Source organism: Macrobrachium rosenbergii, chromosome 20 (genome assembly GCF_040412425.1).
Source record: "Macrobrachium rosenbergii isolate ZJJX-2024 chromosome 20, ASM4041242v1, whole genome shotgun sequence".
Taxonomy (NCBI): Eukaryota; Metazoa; Arthropoda; class Malacostraca; order Decapoda; family Palaemonidae; genus Macrobrachium; species Macrobrachium rosenbergii.
Window position 1 is genome coordinate 20,229,281 of NC_089760.1, and position 17,388 is coordinate 20,246,668.

At 37.3% G+C, this 17,388-nt stretch overlaps 1 protein-coding gene across 1 annotated transcript in view; it reads right to left on the minus strand.

Moving 5' to 3' along the window:
* The window catches only part of Ku80, a 112,024-nt gene that overhangs the window by 42,755 nt on the left and 51,881 nt on the right, over window positions 1-17,388 (minus strand). Inside the window, exons 11-14 of the mRNA XM_067122098.1 lie at window positions 15,459-15,604; window positions 15,126-15,270; window positions 10,890-11,017; window positions 4,859-5,019 (exon numbers count right to left, since the gene is read on the minus strand). Coding sequence (XP_066978199.1) covers window positions 4,859-5,019; window positions 10,890-11,017; window positions 15,126-15,270; window positions 15,459-15,604 — 580 coding nt within the window. The remainder of the gene's footprint in view (window positions 1-4,858; window positions 5,020-10,889; window positions 11,018-15,125; window positions 15,271-15,458; window positions 15,605-17,388) is intronic.

The window sequence follows — 17,388 nt, forward strand, 5'->3', positions numbered from 1 at the left end:
CATCTCTTGTGCCGAAAAGAAGACCTTCGCTGATTGTAGCGTGTATCTATGGCCTGCGTCAATGAGACCAGAGAAGTACCCCTGGGAGAAGGTAGCCACTCCCAGGGAAGGAGCTTCCTCAGTAGCATAAGACAAGTAGCGAGACCTAGAAAGACGAGAAGGAGGGACACTAAAGCAGGCCTTCCCCTGCTCCCTCTTCTCGGAAAGCCAGTTCTCCACTTCACTAAGGGCCTTCTTGGATGAGGACGAGAGAACCAACTTGGGTAGCCCAGCAGTGTCCAAAGGCTGACTACTCATCATGAAAGACGAAACTGGGGACAAAGGAGTCCCAGGAGAGAAGAATTCTGAGAAATCCTGGAGTAAAAACTTCAGAAGTGACGTGTAAGGAGTCGCTGGAGAATCTTGATCGAAATCCTCTTCTTCAGACAAAACTGGAGATAAGGGAGCATTCGATGGAGGTGCCTTAGCAGTGGATGGTCTGTGAATAATTTGCAGAATGTTATCCAACTTGTGTTGAAGAGGAGCTAAAGCCGGATTCAAACTGGAAGCAAACTGACAATTCGTCGCCGAACTGGACGAAGCTGGCGCTTGAAGCTTAGAAGCAGACGTCAAAGTACTAGTTGGTTCCCCCGAGGCACTAGCAGCAGGCGGAGGAAAAGATGCACCACAACGCGTCGGAGCTCTGGAGTGAGTGGGAGCGTCAGGGAAATCAGGCGCTAAAGGGCGCTTCAGGCACTTCAGGAAGCTTAGCTGATTCAGGGCGTTTAGTCGAAGGTAGGCGTTCAGGTAACATACGGCGCTTGTTGTATGAAAAACGATCAAGCGAGGCACTTGGAATCAGAAAGAAGACGTTTCTTAGACGAAGAGGAGTGACTAAATACTTGTTCCTCATGTCCAGGAGAGGAGAAACGTTTGGGGCTGTCCCACTTACTGCAAGAGGGTTGAGGACTAAGAGGAGGCTCCCTCAACCTTTTGCTGGTAAGTCAAGGAGCTCGATCTTTGGAAGAACGCTTCTTCAAGGGACGTTACTCAGGGAAAATGCCACTGGTGCCTACAGTACGGCGAAGAATCTCCCAAACTAGACGAGAGCTGATGCACATCTGAGATGCTTTTCCATCGGCTGTCTCTTGATGCAACCTGGGATGCAACAAGCTGGTCTAAGGGGGACTGCTCGTAGGCAGACCCCACTGACCTCCCTTGGGCTAACAGTATGCCTCCTCCCTGGTTCAGGGGAGCATCGCAGTGACCAATGCCCAAGAGAATCAGCGGGACGAACAGCCACCTCCTCCACTAACACTTCACTTTCACTTTTCTTATCGAACTTATCCATAAAGACACACATCGATGCCCCTAACTGGGCCACTATACCTACCACCATATTAATTCTCGGTTCAAATTTATTTTCCATGCTGGCAAAGCGATTGGGCTCGGAAGTGTGAAAATTAGGAGCAGGAGTAGGTGGTCTAGGAGTATGTACTGATACAGGGGAAACAGGAACAATAGGAGACACAGCAGGAATAACTACATCAATAGATTCAGGAGTCGTCTGACTAGCTAATTTCTCACCGGCTTTAGCGACTGCCTTCCTCTTGCAATCTCTCTCTAATTTATTCAAATGAGAAGTCAAGTCCTTTCATTTACATCGTCCCAATCACTGAATTTGTCGCACATCAAATCAATAGTACAAACTTGCCCTCTGCAATTTATGCACAGGGTATGAGAGTCATAGGTAATTTTCGTTAAACCAGGTATTGCAGCCTTTGCCACAATACCGGAAACTGGAAGAGCTACTAACTAGCAAAAAAGTCACAATCAGTAACAAAAATCCAATCAAGAAAAAACAATGCCAAAAGGCTACCATACAAAGAATATTTTACCGGATGGGAAGAAACAACAGTTGTCAAAACAAAGGTGCTTAGTCAACACGATGTGTGGACGACACAAGCAGCAGAAACAAATTGATCTATTGGCTTAGTTGTTCCTCTCTCTTACCCCGAAAGTGGGTGGGGTCTTGTCACCTACACAAAACAAAATAATCGCTACTGCGAATTTCAAAATTTAAGCTGCTGTTCGAGTAGAAACTCTTAGCTAAATAATTACTGGGTAAGTTACTTATATAAAAATTATAAAGCAAAAGGTTTGACTAAGAAAAAGTACATCCTACACAAAATTTGTTTTCCACATCAAACGTAAGTGTCTAGTGACTGTGTAAACTAAAGTAAACAGAATCAAGAAATACCACATATTAATTTACTGAATGTAATCCACAAAAGTTTAGCATGTATGGAAATGTACGCAGAGTGAGAACCAGAGCCGCAAGCCAATGAAGGACCGTGAACTATGACAATACAGTGAACCCTCGCTACTTCGCGGTTCGACTATCGCGGATTCACGACTTCACGGATTTTTTCCATTACGTATGTATATTATAAGAGAAAATATATAGCGGATTTTCCGGAAATTTCAAAAATAGTCGCGATATATGAAGACCCAAATATTTCATTAATTCCATTAATAATTATTAATATCTGCTAGTACTGTTGGTTCATTGCATTATGACATATAATTCAGTACAAAATGAAATTAAACAAAAAGATGCTTCACTGCATCGCGGATTTTTCAGAAATATTCATCGAAAAATTAAAATTAAAAGTACCGCCATATCGGCAGCCATATTGCGGAAAAAACAGCGATGTTTCATCATGTTACGTGAGAAGAACGGCTTGCGAGACCGACGCCGCAAGGACTGGAAGCTTCCATTATATACCCACAGGCACTCGGACAAGGTACGTGAGTGGTACATAAGAGAATATCTTATCACTGTTGATGTTTCATCTTAAATCACTGTAAAAATAATTAAAATCCGAATTTCATACGTAAGCAACTCAAGGATACTGTATACAGTTTCGTCCCAAGCTACTGTGCTGTACAGTACACACCATCTCTCTCTCTCTCTCTCTCTCTCTCTCTCTCTCTCTCTCTCTCTCTCAATGAAATATGAATTACTGTATCATAAACTTTTATGTACAGAATTAAAAATAATTTCATTGACAAATTTGTTTCTTTTAGCAACTAAAAAATTATTTTCCTAATTCTTTCGTTAGTAGTGAGCAGCTTCAGTCAGCTGATTCTCAGAACGTAAACATTACAAATATGGGACGATCTTTTTTTTTATGCATATTACTGTGATAGGAGATCAAAATAGTAATACAGGCACTCAGACAAGGCACGTGAGTGGTACATTAAGAGAATATCTTATCACTGTTGATGTTTCATCTTAAATCACTGTAAAAATAATTAAAATCCGAATTTCATACGTAAGCAACTCAAGGATACTGTATACTCTCTCATCACCAGCTTGTCAAGACTTAGTCAAGACTTAGTCTCGTCCCAAGCTACTGTGCTGTACAGTACACACCATTTCTCTCTCTCTCTCTCTCTCTCTCTCTCTCAATGAAATATGAATTACTGTATCATAATCTTTTATGTACAGAATTAAAAATAATTTCATTGATAAATTTGTTTCTTTTGGCAACTAAAAAATTATTTTCCTAATTCTTTCGTTAGTAGTGAGCAGCTTCAGTCAGCTGATTCTCAGAACGTAAACATTACAAATATGGGACGATCTTTTTTTTTATGCATATTACTGTGATAGGAGATCAAAATAGTAATACAGTGTTTAAGTGCATAGGAAGTGTTTATAACAGTGTGGGAAAGGCTATACAGTAAAGCCTTTAAATATATACCATGTATATACAGTATATGCCTCCCTAGGGAGGGGCCAATGCTACTTCGCGGAATTTCACTTATCGCGGGGGTTCTGGCCCCCATTATCCGCGATAGACGAGGGATCACTGTATAGCAGAAACCAGGAAACAAAAACCCAGCAGATACCAAAGCTACAAAGCAACCAAGTGAAGGGTAGAAGGATCCCTAAGGACACCAAGAATCTTGAAAAAATAAAAAATTGGAAAACAAATATACAGGCAGTCCCTGATTAACGGCGGGCTCGGTTAATGGCAATCTGGTTTTACGGGGCTTGTCTAGCGATGAAAATCGGCAATTTTCGGAGCCAAAAATTGCAGATTTCTGCTTATCGGTGCTGATACATACCTAACAGAGGCGTCAATAACCAATAAGCCCCGAAAATCACTGAAAAAGCCCCGAAAATCACCGTTTTCAGTCATCACCACACCCCTAGAACAGAACCCCGCCGATAGCTGAGGACTGCCTGTATTTAAAACCACAAAGTCTAGCCCCCTCTAATTCTCTTCATATTTTAATAATTTACCTACATTGTTATTTATTTATTAATTTATCTGTTTTTCTAATAAATGATCTCTTCTTTTTTTCCATATTTCCCATTACCTTCTCTTACTTCTTTCAAATGAACACCATATTCTTTGGAAGTTTGAATTTCAAGTCAATGACCCCCTGTGGCTTGTTCCATATGAATAGGGTTTATTTTCTGAATAATAATAATAATAATTTAGTGCCTTCAAACAGAAGAGAAAGCATGACGGCCCAAAACTGTATATGGTTTTGAATATATTTGTTCTCCAATCTGAGGTTTTTTCATGTTTCAAAGTTCAATACTAATCTGTTATCCTGACATAAAGAATCCAAAGCCAAGGACATGGTGCAGGTAAGTATTGTATACAAAATCAAGACACAAGAAAAACAAAAAACACAAATACCTGTGAGAGTAAGCAAAGAGAGTAGATTCATCAACCACTAGGGAAAACTAAAACGTAGATATAGAACAAAGCCAATTATTACACTAAGATGCTTATAAAATCTATATCAAATCCATTCTATGACAAAATACTTCTAAATTAAAACTAAAAATCAGACATACTCAAAGTGAAATTTGGAGCCTCTCCTTTCAGAAGTGCATAAAAGTCTTCAGTGGGACTAGCTGTGGTTATTTTTGTTACAAGGGCTCTAGTCAAATCACTGCTAGTCAAAGTGTCATCACCATCATCAGACTTGAGCTTTTTGTTACTCTCTTCCTCAGTACTGAAAGATAAAAGGATATTGGTATCATTCACTGGAAAAAAATCACACTTTCTCAAGAAAGTTCACTTTTGAATGTACTTTCTCTCAATCTTCAACTATAAATATTCTAATTTGAATTTCTTGTTACAGTACACTACTTACTTTTAACCAATGGTCAACAATACATATAAAAGAATTACATCCTTGCATAAATTACATAATTCTGTTTTTTGTATAAATTGCATCTCAAAACACACACAGACCACAAGAACATTGCATTACCACATCCAATTTCATGAACAGCTATCAGATAAACTCAAGTACTGTATGGAACTTCCCAATACTAGCCTGACAAACAATTCATGAACGGACATGGCTTAACAGTTAAAGAGACACACACATTGGAGGTGAATGCTAACTGGCAATGTGAATGCGTGAGGGGATGAAAGTCTACTCTGCAACAAGTTGGTTATATGGTCATGTGTTGGATTCTGTTGAGTAACCAATACATAGTTGCAAGGACCTCCTTTGTCTCATCTGTGTCTGTATAGTTAACCTGAATTTGCATAATTTTTATTTCTCAAAATCTTGTACATCCACTGTTATAGTGCGAACATGGTAACATTTACTCTGTATAAGACTTGTGTGGAATCAACATCATGTTTCAATATTGATGAATATCTTTTGCACGAATCATAACTGCATTGATATGTTTGCCTTTATTACTTTCCATGTTTAAAGCACAAAATTATATTTTATTATGTGCTTACTCTGTGATTACCATACAAAACAGAGTAAATTCTTTGTCATCACTGAATAATACTCAACCCTTAAAGTTTGTGTGAGATTTAAGTATTTTTCACAATGTTAAAATTTATTATCATAAAAATTTCTATAACAGCCTTTCCCTTTATGGAGTTGGAAGTAAAATGAGTTCTCTCTACTATCTCTCATCCTGTACTCATTCTGTTTACACGTCTATAAGGCTTAGGTTTTCATCTATCCCATTTTCATAGGATTTCCAGAACTTTCCTTCAGGTCTTTGTCCTTCTATTCACATATCCACTACACTGCAGTGGTACCTCGGTTAACGAAAAGTCTTGTTCATGAACAAATTGGGTTATGAACCAGATGTTCAAAAATTTTTTGTTCCAGTTCGCGGACTGTGCTTCAGGCCGCAAACACACAAACATACATTCCCCAAAAAAGAGAGAGAGAGAGAGAGAGAGTCAAAACTGTTTTTGACTGTTGCTCAGTCTTTTAATGTTATTCACTTTTTTACCGAAGAAATATATTAAAAAAAGAAATATCTCTTTTCCAAGAGTGACTGCAATAAGCGGAAATCCAATATTAATGCTTGTGAGTTCCTGTTGTTAACACATACTGCTCGATGAAGAATCCTGGTTTTTGTGCATACGCAATATTTGACCATGATTGCGTCAGAAAAGTTCTAGAAGCTTCCTTTCATGTGTTCAACACAAGATAGTGTAACGCTGGATCAAGATTGCATCCGAAACTACATATTCTGGAAATTTCTGTTATAGCGTCATCGCAGTGAACGCATGTGCTCACTTGTGTGTTGGTCTGCCCTCTGTAAACATGTTTGCTCTTTCCTTTTTTTCTCTGGTGTAATTACACATTTTTTTGGCACCACACCTAACACAAACAGTGTATATGTTCAAGTTCTGTGTTCATGGTTAATTCTGTGTTCTAGTATACAGTAATTACATATAGATTAAAACATTATGGGGGTCTCTCTCCTTTACACTGCGTACTGTTTTAAAGCAAACACCCAACAAATGCTATCTTCATAACATAGTGTTTGTTCGAGTGATGTATTTGTGAACCTAATTTTTTTTTGTTTTTGTTTTAGTGTCATTACAGGCTACAGGTAAGCCATCATTATGGCTTCTAAGAATGTAAAAGTGATACTGGTAGGAAGTCTAAGCGTATCACTGTAGAAGTAAAGAAAGAAATAATAAAGAAATACAAGGATGGCGTTCGTGTTACCGACATCACCAGGCAGCAAGATATGGCAAAATCTACCATTTGTACAATCTTGAAAAACAAAGAGGTAATAAAGAAGGCTGATGTGGCTTTGTTAACTGTGTTAACAAAGCAAAGGACTGATGTGATGGAGGAAATGGAATAACTATTGTTAATTTGAATTAATGAAAAGCAGCTGCTGGAGATTGCATTAGCGAGGCAATAATTTGTGAAAAAGCTAGAAATTTGCACACTGAGTACAAGTGCCAAGGCTAAAGACTTTAAAGCCAGCAGAGGCTGGTTTGAGAAATTTCGCTGACAAAGTGGAATTCATAGTGTTGTACGACCAGATTTAGAGGAAGACCTGGATATTGAGTATGACTTTATTAAAATAAAATTCCTTCCACACAATACAACTCTAGTGCTTCAACCCATGGACCAACAGGTCATCGCAAATTTTATAAACCATATATGAAGGCATTGCTTACATGGTGTTTTCAGATTACAAATGACATTGATTTAACCCTTCGAAATTATTGGAAGGACCACTTCAACATCCTTCACAGCATCAACCTCACTGACAAAGCCTGGAATGAAGTCTCTTATTGCATCTTACAATAAGCCTGGAAGAAACTTTGCCCAAGTAGTGTGCCAAAGAGAGACTTCCAAGGCTTTGAGGCAGAGACTGAGGTTCAAGTCACTCATGACATTGTGTCCATGGGCAAGAGAGTATGGGGTTGGAGGTCGACAGTGCTGACGTGGAGGAGCTGGTGGGCAACCGTTTAGAAGAACTCACCACAGAATAGCTTGTGCAGTCGAAAAGTGAGCAAGTGAAGGCCATGAGAAAATTACTGGTGCTGAGATAAGAGAGGTTTGTAATAACTGGACAGCAGTGCAAGAATTTTTTGAAAAGCAACCCTCTAACAAAGTTGTGGTCAATAGGGCAATTAACATTTTGAATGACAATGCCATGCCCTACTTCAGAAAACTTCTGCAGCAAAGGAAAAAACAAATTTATTTAGATAATTTTTTTGTATAAAAATCAGGTCAGGAACCACCTAAAAAGGTACAAAAAAAGGGGAATTCCCCTTCAAAGCACTAGCTTCCTCCTCTCCTCTTCTTCACAATCCACCTGTGCCAGCAACTATCCACAACCAAGGTAAAGTAGAGTTACACGTACTGTTATATTTAATTTAGCATTATTTGTACATAATTAAGGTTAATCTAAGTCTATATTCTTTGTCCCAGAATATAAAAAAAATTAAAAAATCAGCGTTTCTGAGGTTTGGACAAATTATTTGTATTTAAATTATTTTAAATGGGAAAAATTGATTCAGGTCGCGAACTTCTTGGGCTATGAACTGCATCCTCAAACGAATCAAGTTCGTGAACTGAAGTAAAGCTGCATTTTCTGACAACTGTTTCTAATCCATTTTCATCTCTTTATTTAGCCTCATAAGCCCACATTTTCCCCCTTACTCTGGCCATGAGTTTTAACACTCTAAGGTGTACCTCAAAATCCCCATTTCCTTAGCAGTATCCATGATTCTACTGTATACATAAAGTTAGGTCTTTATGTACCCAGCATATATCTCTGGTCTCTTTCCTAAGGGGCCATCCATTCACCAATGGTCTACCTATATCTCTCCATTTCATCCATGCTCCAGCTACTCACATTCCCATTGCTTTCTCAACTCGTGTCACAGTCCAGTACAGTACAGTAGTACCTCGGACTTCAAACTTAATTCATTCCAGAAGGCTGGCTGAAATGCAATTAGTTCGAAATATGAAACAAATTTCCCCATAAGAAATAAATGGAATCAGGATAATTCGTTCCGGCCCACCCAAAAAGTCCCCCTTTTAAAATTTTTTCTATTATTAATATGTTCAAAAGTTAAATTAAGAGTGCAAAGTAATAAAACTGTATGTTATAAAAGTAAAATTTTCCAGAAATTTTGTCTGTGTGTATGAGCTAAAAATTTGATTTATGAGCTGTTTGGTGAAAAAGGCACATGGCCGGCTGAGACTGAGGGAGGACAGAAGGGACCCCCTCAAGGAAGCCAAAATGGTCACAGTAGGCAAAGGTTGATTATAAAATCAACAGTGTGTGTGTCCAATTGTACATCTGTGTGTGTATATGAGAGAGAGAGAGAGAGAGAGAGAGAGAGAGAGAGAGAGAGAGAGAGAGAGAGAGAGAGAGAGCGCGAGCAATCAGAGTCCGGCAGATGTGAAAACGATCCCTCGCGTGTGCATGATAGTTGACGTGTTTACACTTGGATCTTGAGTGTAAGAAGGAGATTAATTATGCCACAACACATCAACTTACTCTTGGGAAATGGCAGAATTTAAAATTATAATGCAATAAACACGAGGATTTTGCAAACAAGTAAAAAGTAAAGAATGCAATTAAGAAAAGGAAAGAAAGATCAAATAACTTTTCACAAGGAAGTTGTTTAAACAAACAGTCCAAGGAACGCAGCAGCTGAACGAGGCGCCAGTGTGTTTCATGATGTGGGGATGAGTTACTTGTGCCAAAAAATCATAAAAAGCAAGTGTCACTCGATAGGTATTTTAACCTAACAAAAAGAAGTGATTGGGGTGAATCGAGTGTAAGTGAAAGAAACGGGCGAAATGTGGTGAAAGAGAAAAATCATCTAAGCCCAGCTGGGAAGTCAGTGGGAAGCAGACCCCCATCTCCCACCCATTAACCTACCACCATCCCCTCCATCTCTCTATCATCTCACTCAGCACAGTCCCAAACATTTGCTCAAGTAAGACTCTTTCGATTTTTTATTGCTACAGTATTGCTTCTGATTGTTTTTATATTTATCATTATGTTAAATTTACTGAGAATTTCCCTCCTTTAATTTTTTTATGTGAATTGTTACTGCTTTTATGTACATACAATAATGTTTTTACTGTCTCTTCTACTGGTTAAACAAATCATTTATAACTAACTAACTACTGTCTCTTCTCTTTCTTTTCTAAACAATATATACGCTCCCTACCTCTATCTCAAGTCAGCTGTGCATCACCGCAGAGACATGATTTCATTCATTATCTATGTTATATTTTATTGTGAAATACTTTATTCTTTTATTTATTTTGTTGAATATGGTTATCATTAAACTATATATTGTAAAGGAAAAAAGATGTTAATACAGTTTTTCTCGTAGGCCGTCAAGTACAAGTATAAACAGGACAACCGGTCAGGTTGAGGTACGAGTACAGTATTTGTTCTATAAATGACACAAAATTTCTTTGAAAATTTCAATCGAAAAATGTTATGTCTGACATAAGGAAAATTTAACAAACAAGGTACTACGGTATTCCATAGGTAACAGAGGTGCACTACCTCTTCTAAGGTTGACCATCTTTCACAACAAGGTTCTCAATTCCACTCTCCTCTTGTACTCTATGTAAATCTCATAATCCTAAGGACTACTTTTGACACCATATGTAACAAGTAGCCACCGTATGTTACATCTGACACAGCGCAGAGTACAACTTTCTCACAACCAGAAAGTCACTTTCCTGACTGAACTTTTCCTTTGTTTCCTTTCCAGTTGCCATAAGCTTTATTTTGCTCACAATTTTCAGTCCTCCCCTTTCTATTCGACTCTTCCACCTTTTGAACATTTCTACCACCTCTTCCTCAGATTCCACTGTGAACACTAGGTCATTTACACAAAGTAGCTCTCAAGGTACCATTTTCTGCACTCCTTAGTGGCTTCTTCCATTACTATGATAAAACAGCCATGGACTCAGTGCTGATCTTGTATGGACATGAACATCCATCTTAAATTCTTCTCATACACCTACCACATCCTCCCATCTACATAGTGATATGGTAGAGTAACATTTAATCTAAAACTGGACAGTTGTGAATTATCATCATAACATACCTTGCAAACAAGTCTCCACTGTCTCTCTTGCTTTTCTTTACTATTTTCTTGGTAGGGAATAGAGTGACTAACTCTTTGGCACATTCATCTCTTCCATCAATAATTTCTTCTGGTGGCTTTAAAATATTCTGTAAAAGGAAGTAAAACTTGGTATCAACAAAACTTTTTTAATGTTACAAAAAAATTCATAATACAAGAAACCTGAAAACCTACAACTAAAACTGGTAGTACAGTTAAAGTCCAATTTTTTTGGCTTCCTTGAAACCAAACCTTTTCCAAATTACCAAAAGTTTAGAATAATCTCCTCATGTACCCTTTCTGTTTCTAACAAATTTTGCAACAGTTAATGTGATGCCGCTGTTACTAATACTATAGTCAAACTCTATTCTTACCAAAATAAAAATCCCAAATATAAAGCCATACTACTCAACCACCTCAAAAAATATTAATACTAAATTACCAAAAATTCTCAGTTACTAAATGTTTATTTGGTCATCTATAAGAAATAGGTAAAATCCCACAATTCTACTACCCCTACAACATTCCCAGAGATCACAACTCTTCCATTTGTCATCCACCTTAATTCTACTATTACACAATTCTAGTTATTTCTGGTGTACTTACCAACGATAGTAGGAAGGATCTGTAACTATTCAAGTTTGTTAATTATTATTTAAATACTTGGTACAGCTTACTATCCTTCCTACAGCCATAATAATAATTTTTAGTTACTGACTCCTCCCCTTTTTCTATTTTCACTATTTACAAGGGAGCACTGAGATCTGCCAACACCAACTAGAGCCAGTCTTCAGACAAGTCTTACTTACAAGCTATGGCTCTGCTGATATATTTTTGAGTTCAGGGTACCTAATGAGGCAGCTGGATATATTAGTCCCTGTAACCTCATAGTTTGGATAACTTATTTTTTGTGGCCCCTTGATGTTTTTTGCTGTATATTAAGACCACCACATTATAAACCCCAAACTATTCTCAGATGTTACCTCATCTATGTGGAAGATTCACACATTCTTCACTGCTTGTGACTTTACAAAATCCTATGAAATTCCGACAAAATCTATTTCTTGCCTAGAAGGAACAAGGTGAGTACCAAGTATTTCTGGGGAACATACATCAATGGTAATTGTAGTTGCCTCTTTTTGAGTTTTTGCTGTCTTTTAATGTTCTTCCTACCTGTCATTAGTTAAGTGTTTTATATGTGTGTCTATTACATTTACTGAAGGATTTTTCTTGTCCTTCCAGTGGTTCTGAAGCTCTCTGCTTCAGTCTTCATTCTGTATCCAAGTGTCCTATTTGTGTATAAGTGGTAAGCAAAGTTTTCATATTTGCCTTATTGTTTTACAACCTGTTTAAACAAAATTTGAAAAATACTATCTATATTTTCTATAACTACTATATTATTTGGGTGTTACTTTGCTTCAAGATAGGGTTATACAGCCTTAATTACAATTGTGTGGTGGTCTGGATAAGTTTTCCTGTCTCTGAGTTATTCACATTTAAGGTAACACATTTATAATTTCCTATATTTAATTAACTCTGATGATAATCTTCAGTGATATTTATTTATATTAAGGTTAAAATTCCACGACAACCATTTATAATTTTTTTTACTTTTATGAACAGGTCAGGAGAAGCTGCATAATTGAGAAGAGAAGCTCTGTTGGTATGCACTTAGTTAGTTATAAATGATTTGTTTAACCAGACCTCAAGTTACTACATTACTTATTAGTTTTTGCATTTTAATAAAAATACTATATTTTTTAAGGTATATAACTAACTTCCTTTCTTTAGCTTTTAATTTATACAGAACTGAAGGTGAATATAAATTTTTCAGCTTCACTATCACCACATACGCAAGGTTTCTTGACAACCAAAGATACAGTGGAGAAGAATCTAGGGCAGCAGGGGGCCTTGCTACTGGCTAATTTGGCTCTGAGACAACCAACTCTAAAGCCTTTGTATTTACAATCCCCAAGGGCTCAGAGTTAACTTCATCCAATGGCTCAGAATCATTAATCTCCAGAGGTGTGGGATCATCAGTTGCCTAAGGATTGGAGTGATCAATCTACAGACTAGTCAACATCCTCAATCTTGGAGTCAGTCACCCAGAAAAAATAGAAAGACTCAGCACTTTACTATGCTGTATGGGCCATACAGAATGTTCAAAGGTTGTCGAAGGCAATGGGGAGGCTGTGGCAGATTAAGTGGCAAAGCCTCATTTAGCAGCTCTCCTAAGCAAGTTAGAAATGGTGGCCTGTTTAAGAGATCATGCTCTCTCAACCTAGTATCTCTAAACAAAATTCAGCACAATCCCATCCTCATATCTCTCAATAAACTTGAGCACAGTCTCATCCTTTGTCTTTCAAACAACTTCCTCAGTCTCATATGTCACAAATGAAATCCTCCATGTTACACTCATTAATCTTTGCCTATTTCTCTACCTTCACTGCCATTATTCTCTGTTTCAAAGGTACCATCATGTTTTTACACCCAAGCCACAATATTCTGCTCTTAAGAGCAGGGGCATCTGAGTCTGTTTCACAAGGATTAAGACTATTTATGATTAACCCTTACAGGCCAGGCTAAACATACATTAACAATACCCCAAGACCAAGCAAACTTTACGGTCTGACAAAAAAATAAATAAATAAATAAAAAAAAAAAAAAAAAATCACTGGACAGAAGATATGCAAATGCACTTGGTATAAGAAAATTCTGAAAAAAATTTCTGTACCTTCCACAGAAAGTTGAAGGTAAATATTTCCAACCCTGTTTGGGGCCTCTTTTCAAAGACACTCGTATAAATACACTAATTTTAGTAAGTTATACAAGTTCTTTTATTAATTTTTTTTTACCTTGTTTTCAAAAATCACTATTACAGTAAACCCCCCCTATTGGCGTTCTCAAGATTCGCGAACTCAGTTATTTGCGGATTTCTCTGTGGACCGTATCTACCCATTATTCGTGGAAAATCCGCCCATTCGCAGTATTTTTCACTAACAAATATTCACTAATTACTGTATTTTCATATCATTTTCTGACTAAATGCACTTTTTGTGATAAAACTATTAAAATACTCAGGTATAAGCATTTTTAGAGGGTTTGTCTTGTGTTTAAACTTTCAAAATAGGCAGTTCTAAGTGTTTTTAGAGGGGGTTTTAAGTATTCGCAGATTTTAGCCACTAGCGGGGGGGGGGGGGTACGCATTCCCTGCGAATACAGGGGGTTTACTGTACTGCTCCCATAATACTGTAAAAGATAAGAATTAAATTAAACAACAATCATTAAGTATATTTATGGACAAATACTTCCAAGATGTACTGGGATGAGAAGCTGTAATACTTTTAAATGAGTTATATATGTTCTTTCTGATATGTTTTTGTACTTTCCCTTGCAAAATACCTTGCAAAATTACAATTACAGCTGACAAACAATTGTAAGATAAGAACTAGAACCTGCAACGATCCCCGAGTATAAATATGGGTAAATAAATACAAGATGTATTAGGACTTGGAGATGTCCCACAAAATTTGTTCAAATATCATGGCGTGAAATAATGATTATCATATGATATGCACTGCTACTCCCTTTGTGCCATTATTGCACATCATAGGATGCATGCTGCTACTACAGGGTTAATGGGTTTGTATGAAAATGTGTTTTACTGCAAAAACATTTTTCTATCATAAAACCCAGCAGCAAATCCTTCTCTTGATGTAGATTTACATCCATCAGCATAAATGACACGATGTTAACCTTTATATGTTTAAGTGTGAGCTGTTTATGATGTTCAGGTGTTCTAGCATTATTCGAGAAATAGTAGTGCACATATGTGCATACTTCCATTTCATTATTTACAGTGGCAGCAGTTCCTGCAATGGTGGAACACTTTTTTCAACTCAGACCACTCAATGACCCAATTATCTTTATTTGGGAAAAGAGGAGTGATTTTTTATTGATCTAATTGCTCAAACAGTTTTTTGGTAGGCAAATTGCTTGCTTGAATCTTTATTGTACTTTGCATAGTTAGAGGGTCCCAATGCATGCAGATAGGTGGTTCATTATATTCATCTTGTGATGATTCTGCTGGAGCAGTACCATCCTAAAACCATAACACAAGGAAGATCATCAACAGCATTAATCATTATTTTTATATCAAACAAGCTAGATATTGGGCCTTCCTCATTTGTGAATTAAAAAAAATTACAGTCTCCTTACAATGACATGATCCACAGGTGCTGGAATGGGGTCATATTCATGAATTGCTCTGTGAGTTAAAGCATTACAGTAATGCTGAAGCTGTGGGTTTAACACTCCTGATGGCTCCAACAACTCTTCCCTACTTCCATCTCCATCATCTTCACTGAAAATACAATGAATAATTAGGTAAGGAATAATCATGTTCACATATATGGAAAAAAAATTTTACACTTTAAACAGTGGATTTTCATAAACTAATTTCAATCCAAATTTCCGATACAAACCAAGACCTTACCAGAATATATATATCCCAAAGTTCACTAATATACTGTACATACTTATCCAACTTACTTCACTACTGTAAGATCCATAGCAGTTATGAGATTATCCATTGCTTGTTTTTCACTTTCTGTTAATTTTTCTGTTGTTTTACGAAGAGACGGGAATGAGTATGATCTGACATCTTCTTGGAAAGGTAATGGTATCCATATGAGGCACTGAAAAGTCAATATTCAATACATGACAAAAATAATTGCACAGAAAACTAAACTAGAGACGTAAAGGCCAGAAAACAACGGAAAATAGTCATTTGATCACAATATAATAGAATATTGATGCAAAGACAATAAAAATTTAACAATGAATACATTATAAGTGAAAATATGGAAGTGTGCAGGTGAATACACATGTATATGGCAATTCCTCCATATTTGTATTTTACATATACAGGCAATCCCCAGTTATCGGCAGCATCGGTTATCGGCGATCCGGTTTTATGGGGCTTGTCTAGTGACAACAATAACGGATTTTCGACAACGATTCCCTGTTATCATCGATGATAACCGGTTATCGGCACTGATCACCGGTAACCGATTATTGGCGCTGGTAACCAGGAATCAGTGCTATTATCGCCGATTTTCGGTTATCGTCACGCTGTCGGGAATGGAACCCCGCTGATAACCGGGGACTGCCTGTATTACCAAGAAACCTGGTCTTAGATATGAAGATAGAAAATTAGGTAGACGGTGAAAAGAAGATAACTGCATGCAGAGTTAAAAGGCACATATGAACATAAAATGACAGATGTAGCTGGGAACTGGAAGAACACAGTAAATACTCCTACTTCCCATGGTATGCTATGCACAGGATATTTTATAAAATTGCCCCATGGAAACAGAAGGGAGATGCAATTTAACAAATTGCTAAGATATGTAGCCTCATCCTGCTTATTCTTTGGTCTTGAAGCTGACAATGAAATGATAAGGGTTTGTTAAATATACGCTGGAAGAGAACAACTGAAAGGGTCAGCAGCAGCCAGCGAACACCTCTTTCCCCCTCCTCTTACCAAATTATTAATCTTCTCCTCAATGGGACGAGGATCATTACACGTGTAACGAAGGAAAGATTGTACAAATTTTACCCCTATAAAAAAAAGCTCTACTTATGTAAGGACATAAGTAACCACATGGATGCCCAAGTCCCTCACACTGGCACTGATCATGTCTCCTCTCCAAAATGAGAGAAAAACAGGACCAAATGATACAAAACACCAACAAGAGGTACACAGCATAAAAAGAATCCAATGCAAATGCACAGAAACAAGGGTGGCAAGTTACACATCCAGTTCAATGATGACACAGGGAGAGACATGAAAGCACATCTGCACTGCATGAAAGCCAGAGAAAAAGTGACTAGTGTTAGTAGGTGAGTGAGATATATTGCCCCACTCACCACCCTTTACCACCAGTTAACAACTTTGTTACCAACTTCATCAACTGTCCCAGCTCACACTGATGGATATCTTCTATTATAAAAGGCAGTGGTTTGCAGTTCCATAGGAACAAATATATTTGTCTAAAAAATCTGGTATCGAATAATATTCAAATCAAAAACTAAATTAAATCAAAGGTTGCATTTCAGTAAAGTATCATACTACATTTACATTTACAAAGGCTAGTCACTGCAATTATTTATTATTTATGAAATATTGAAATATGACTAATCAAGTCAAGGCTTTCAAGATATATGGCTGCTATCATTGAATACATGTTCATGAGCTACCAAAATGCCAATGTTGATTTCTACATCTTATGTGGACCATGATGGCCCTTTCCATTACATTCTGGCTTGGCTGTCCAGCTGTTAAGGCCAGCTCCATAGACAGCAGTTCATTATGGCAATAAAACAGAATACTGAGTTACATGTCTACACCATTTACAGCCTTTGGTGTACTTAACTTTTGGTTTGTATCATAAGTGAAGACCAAGAAAAATCCATCCAT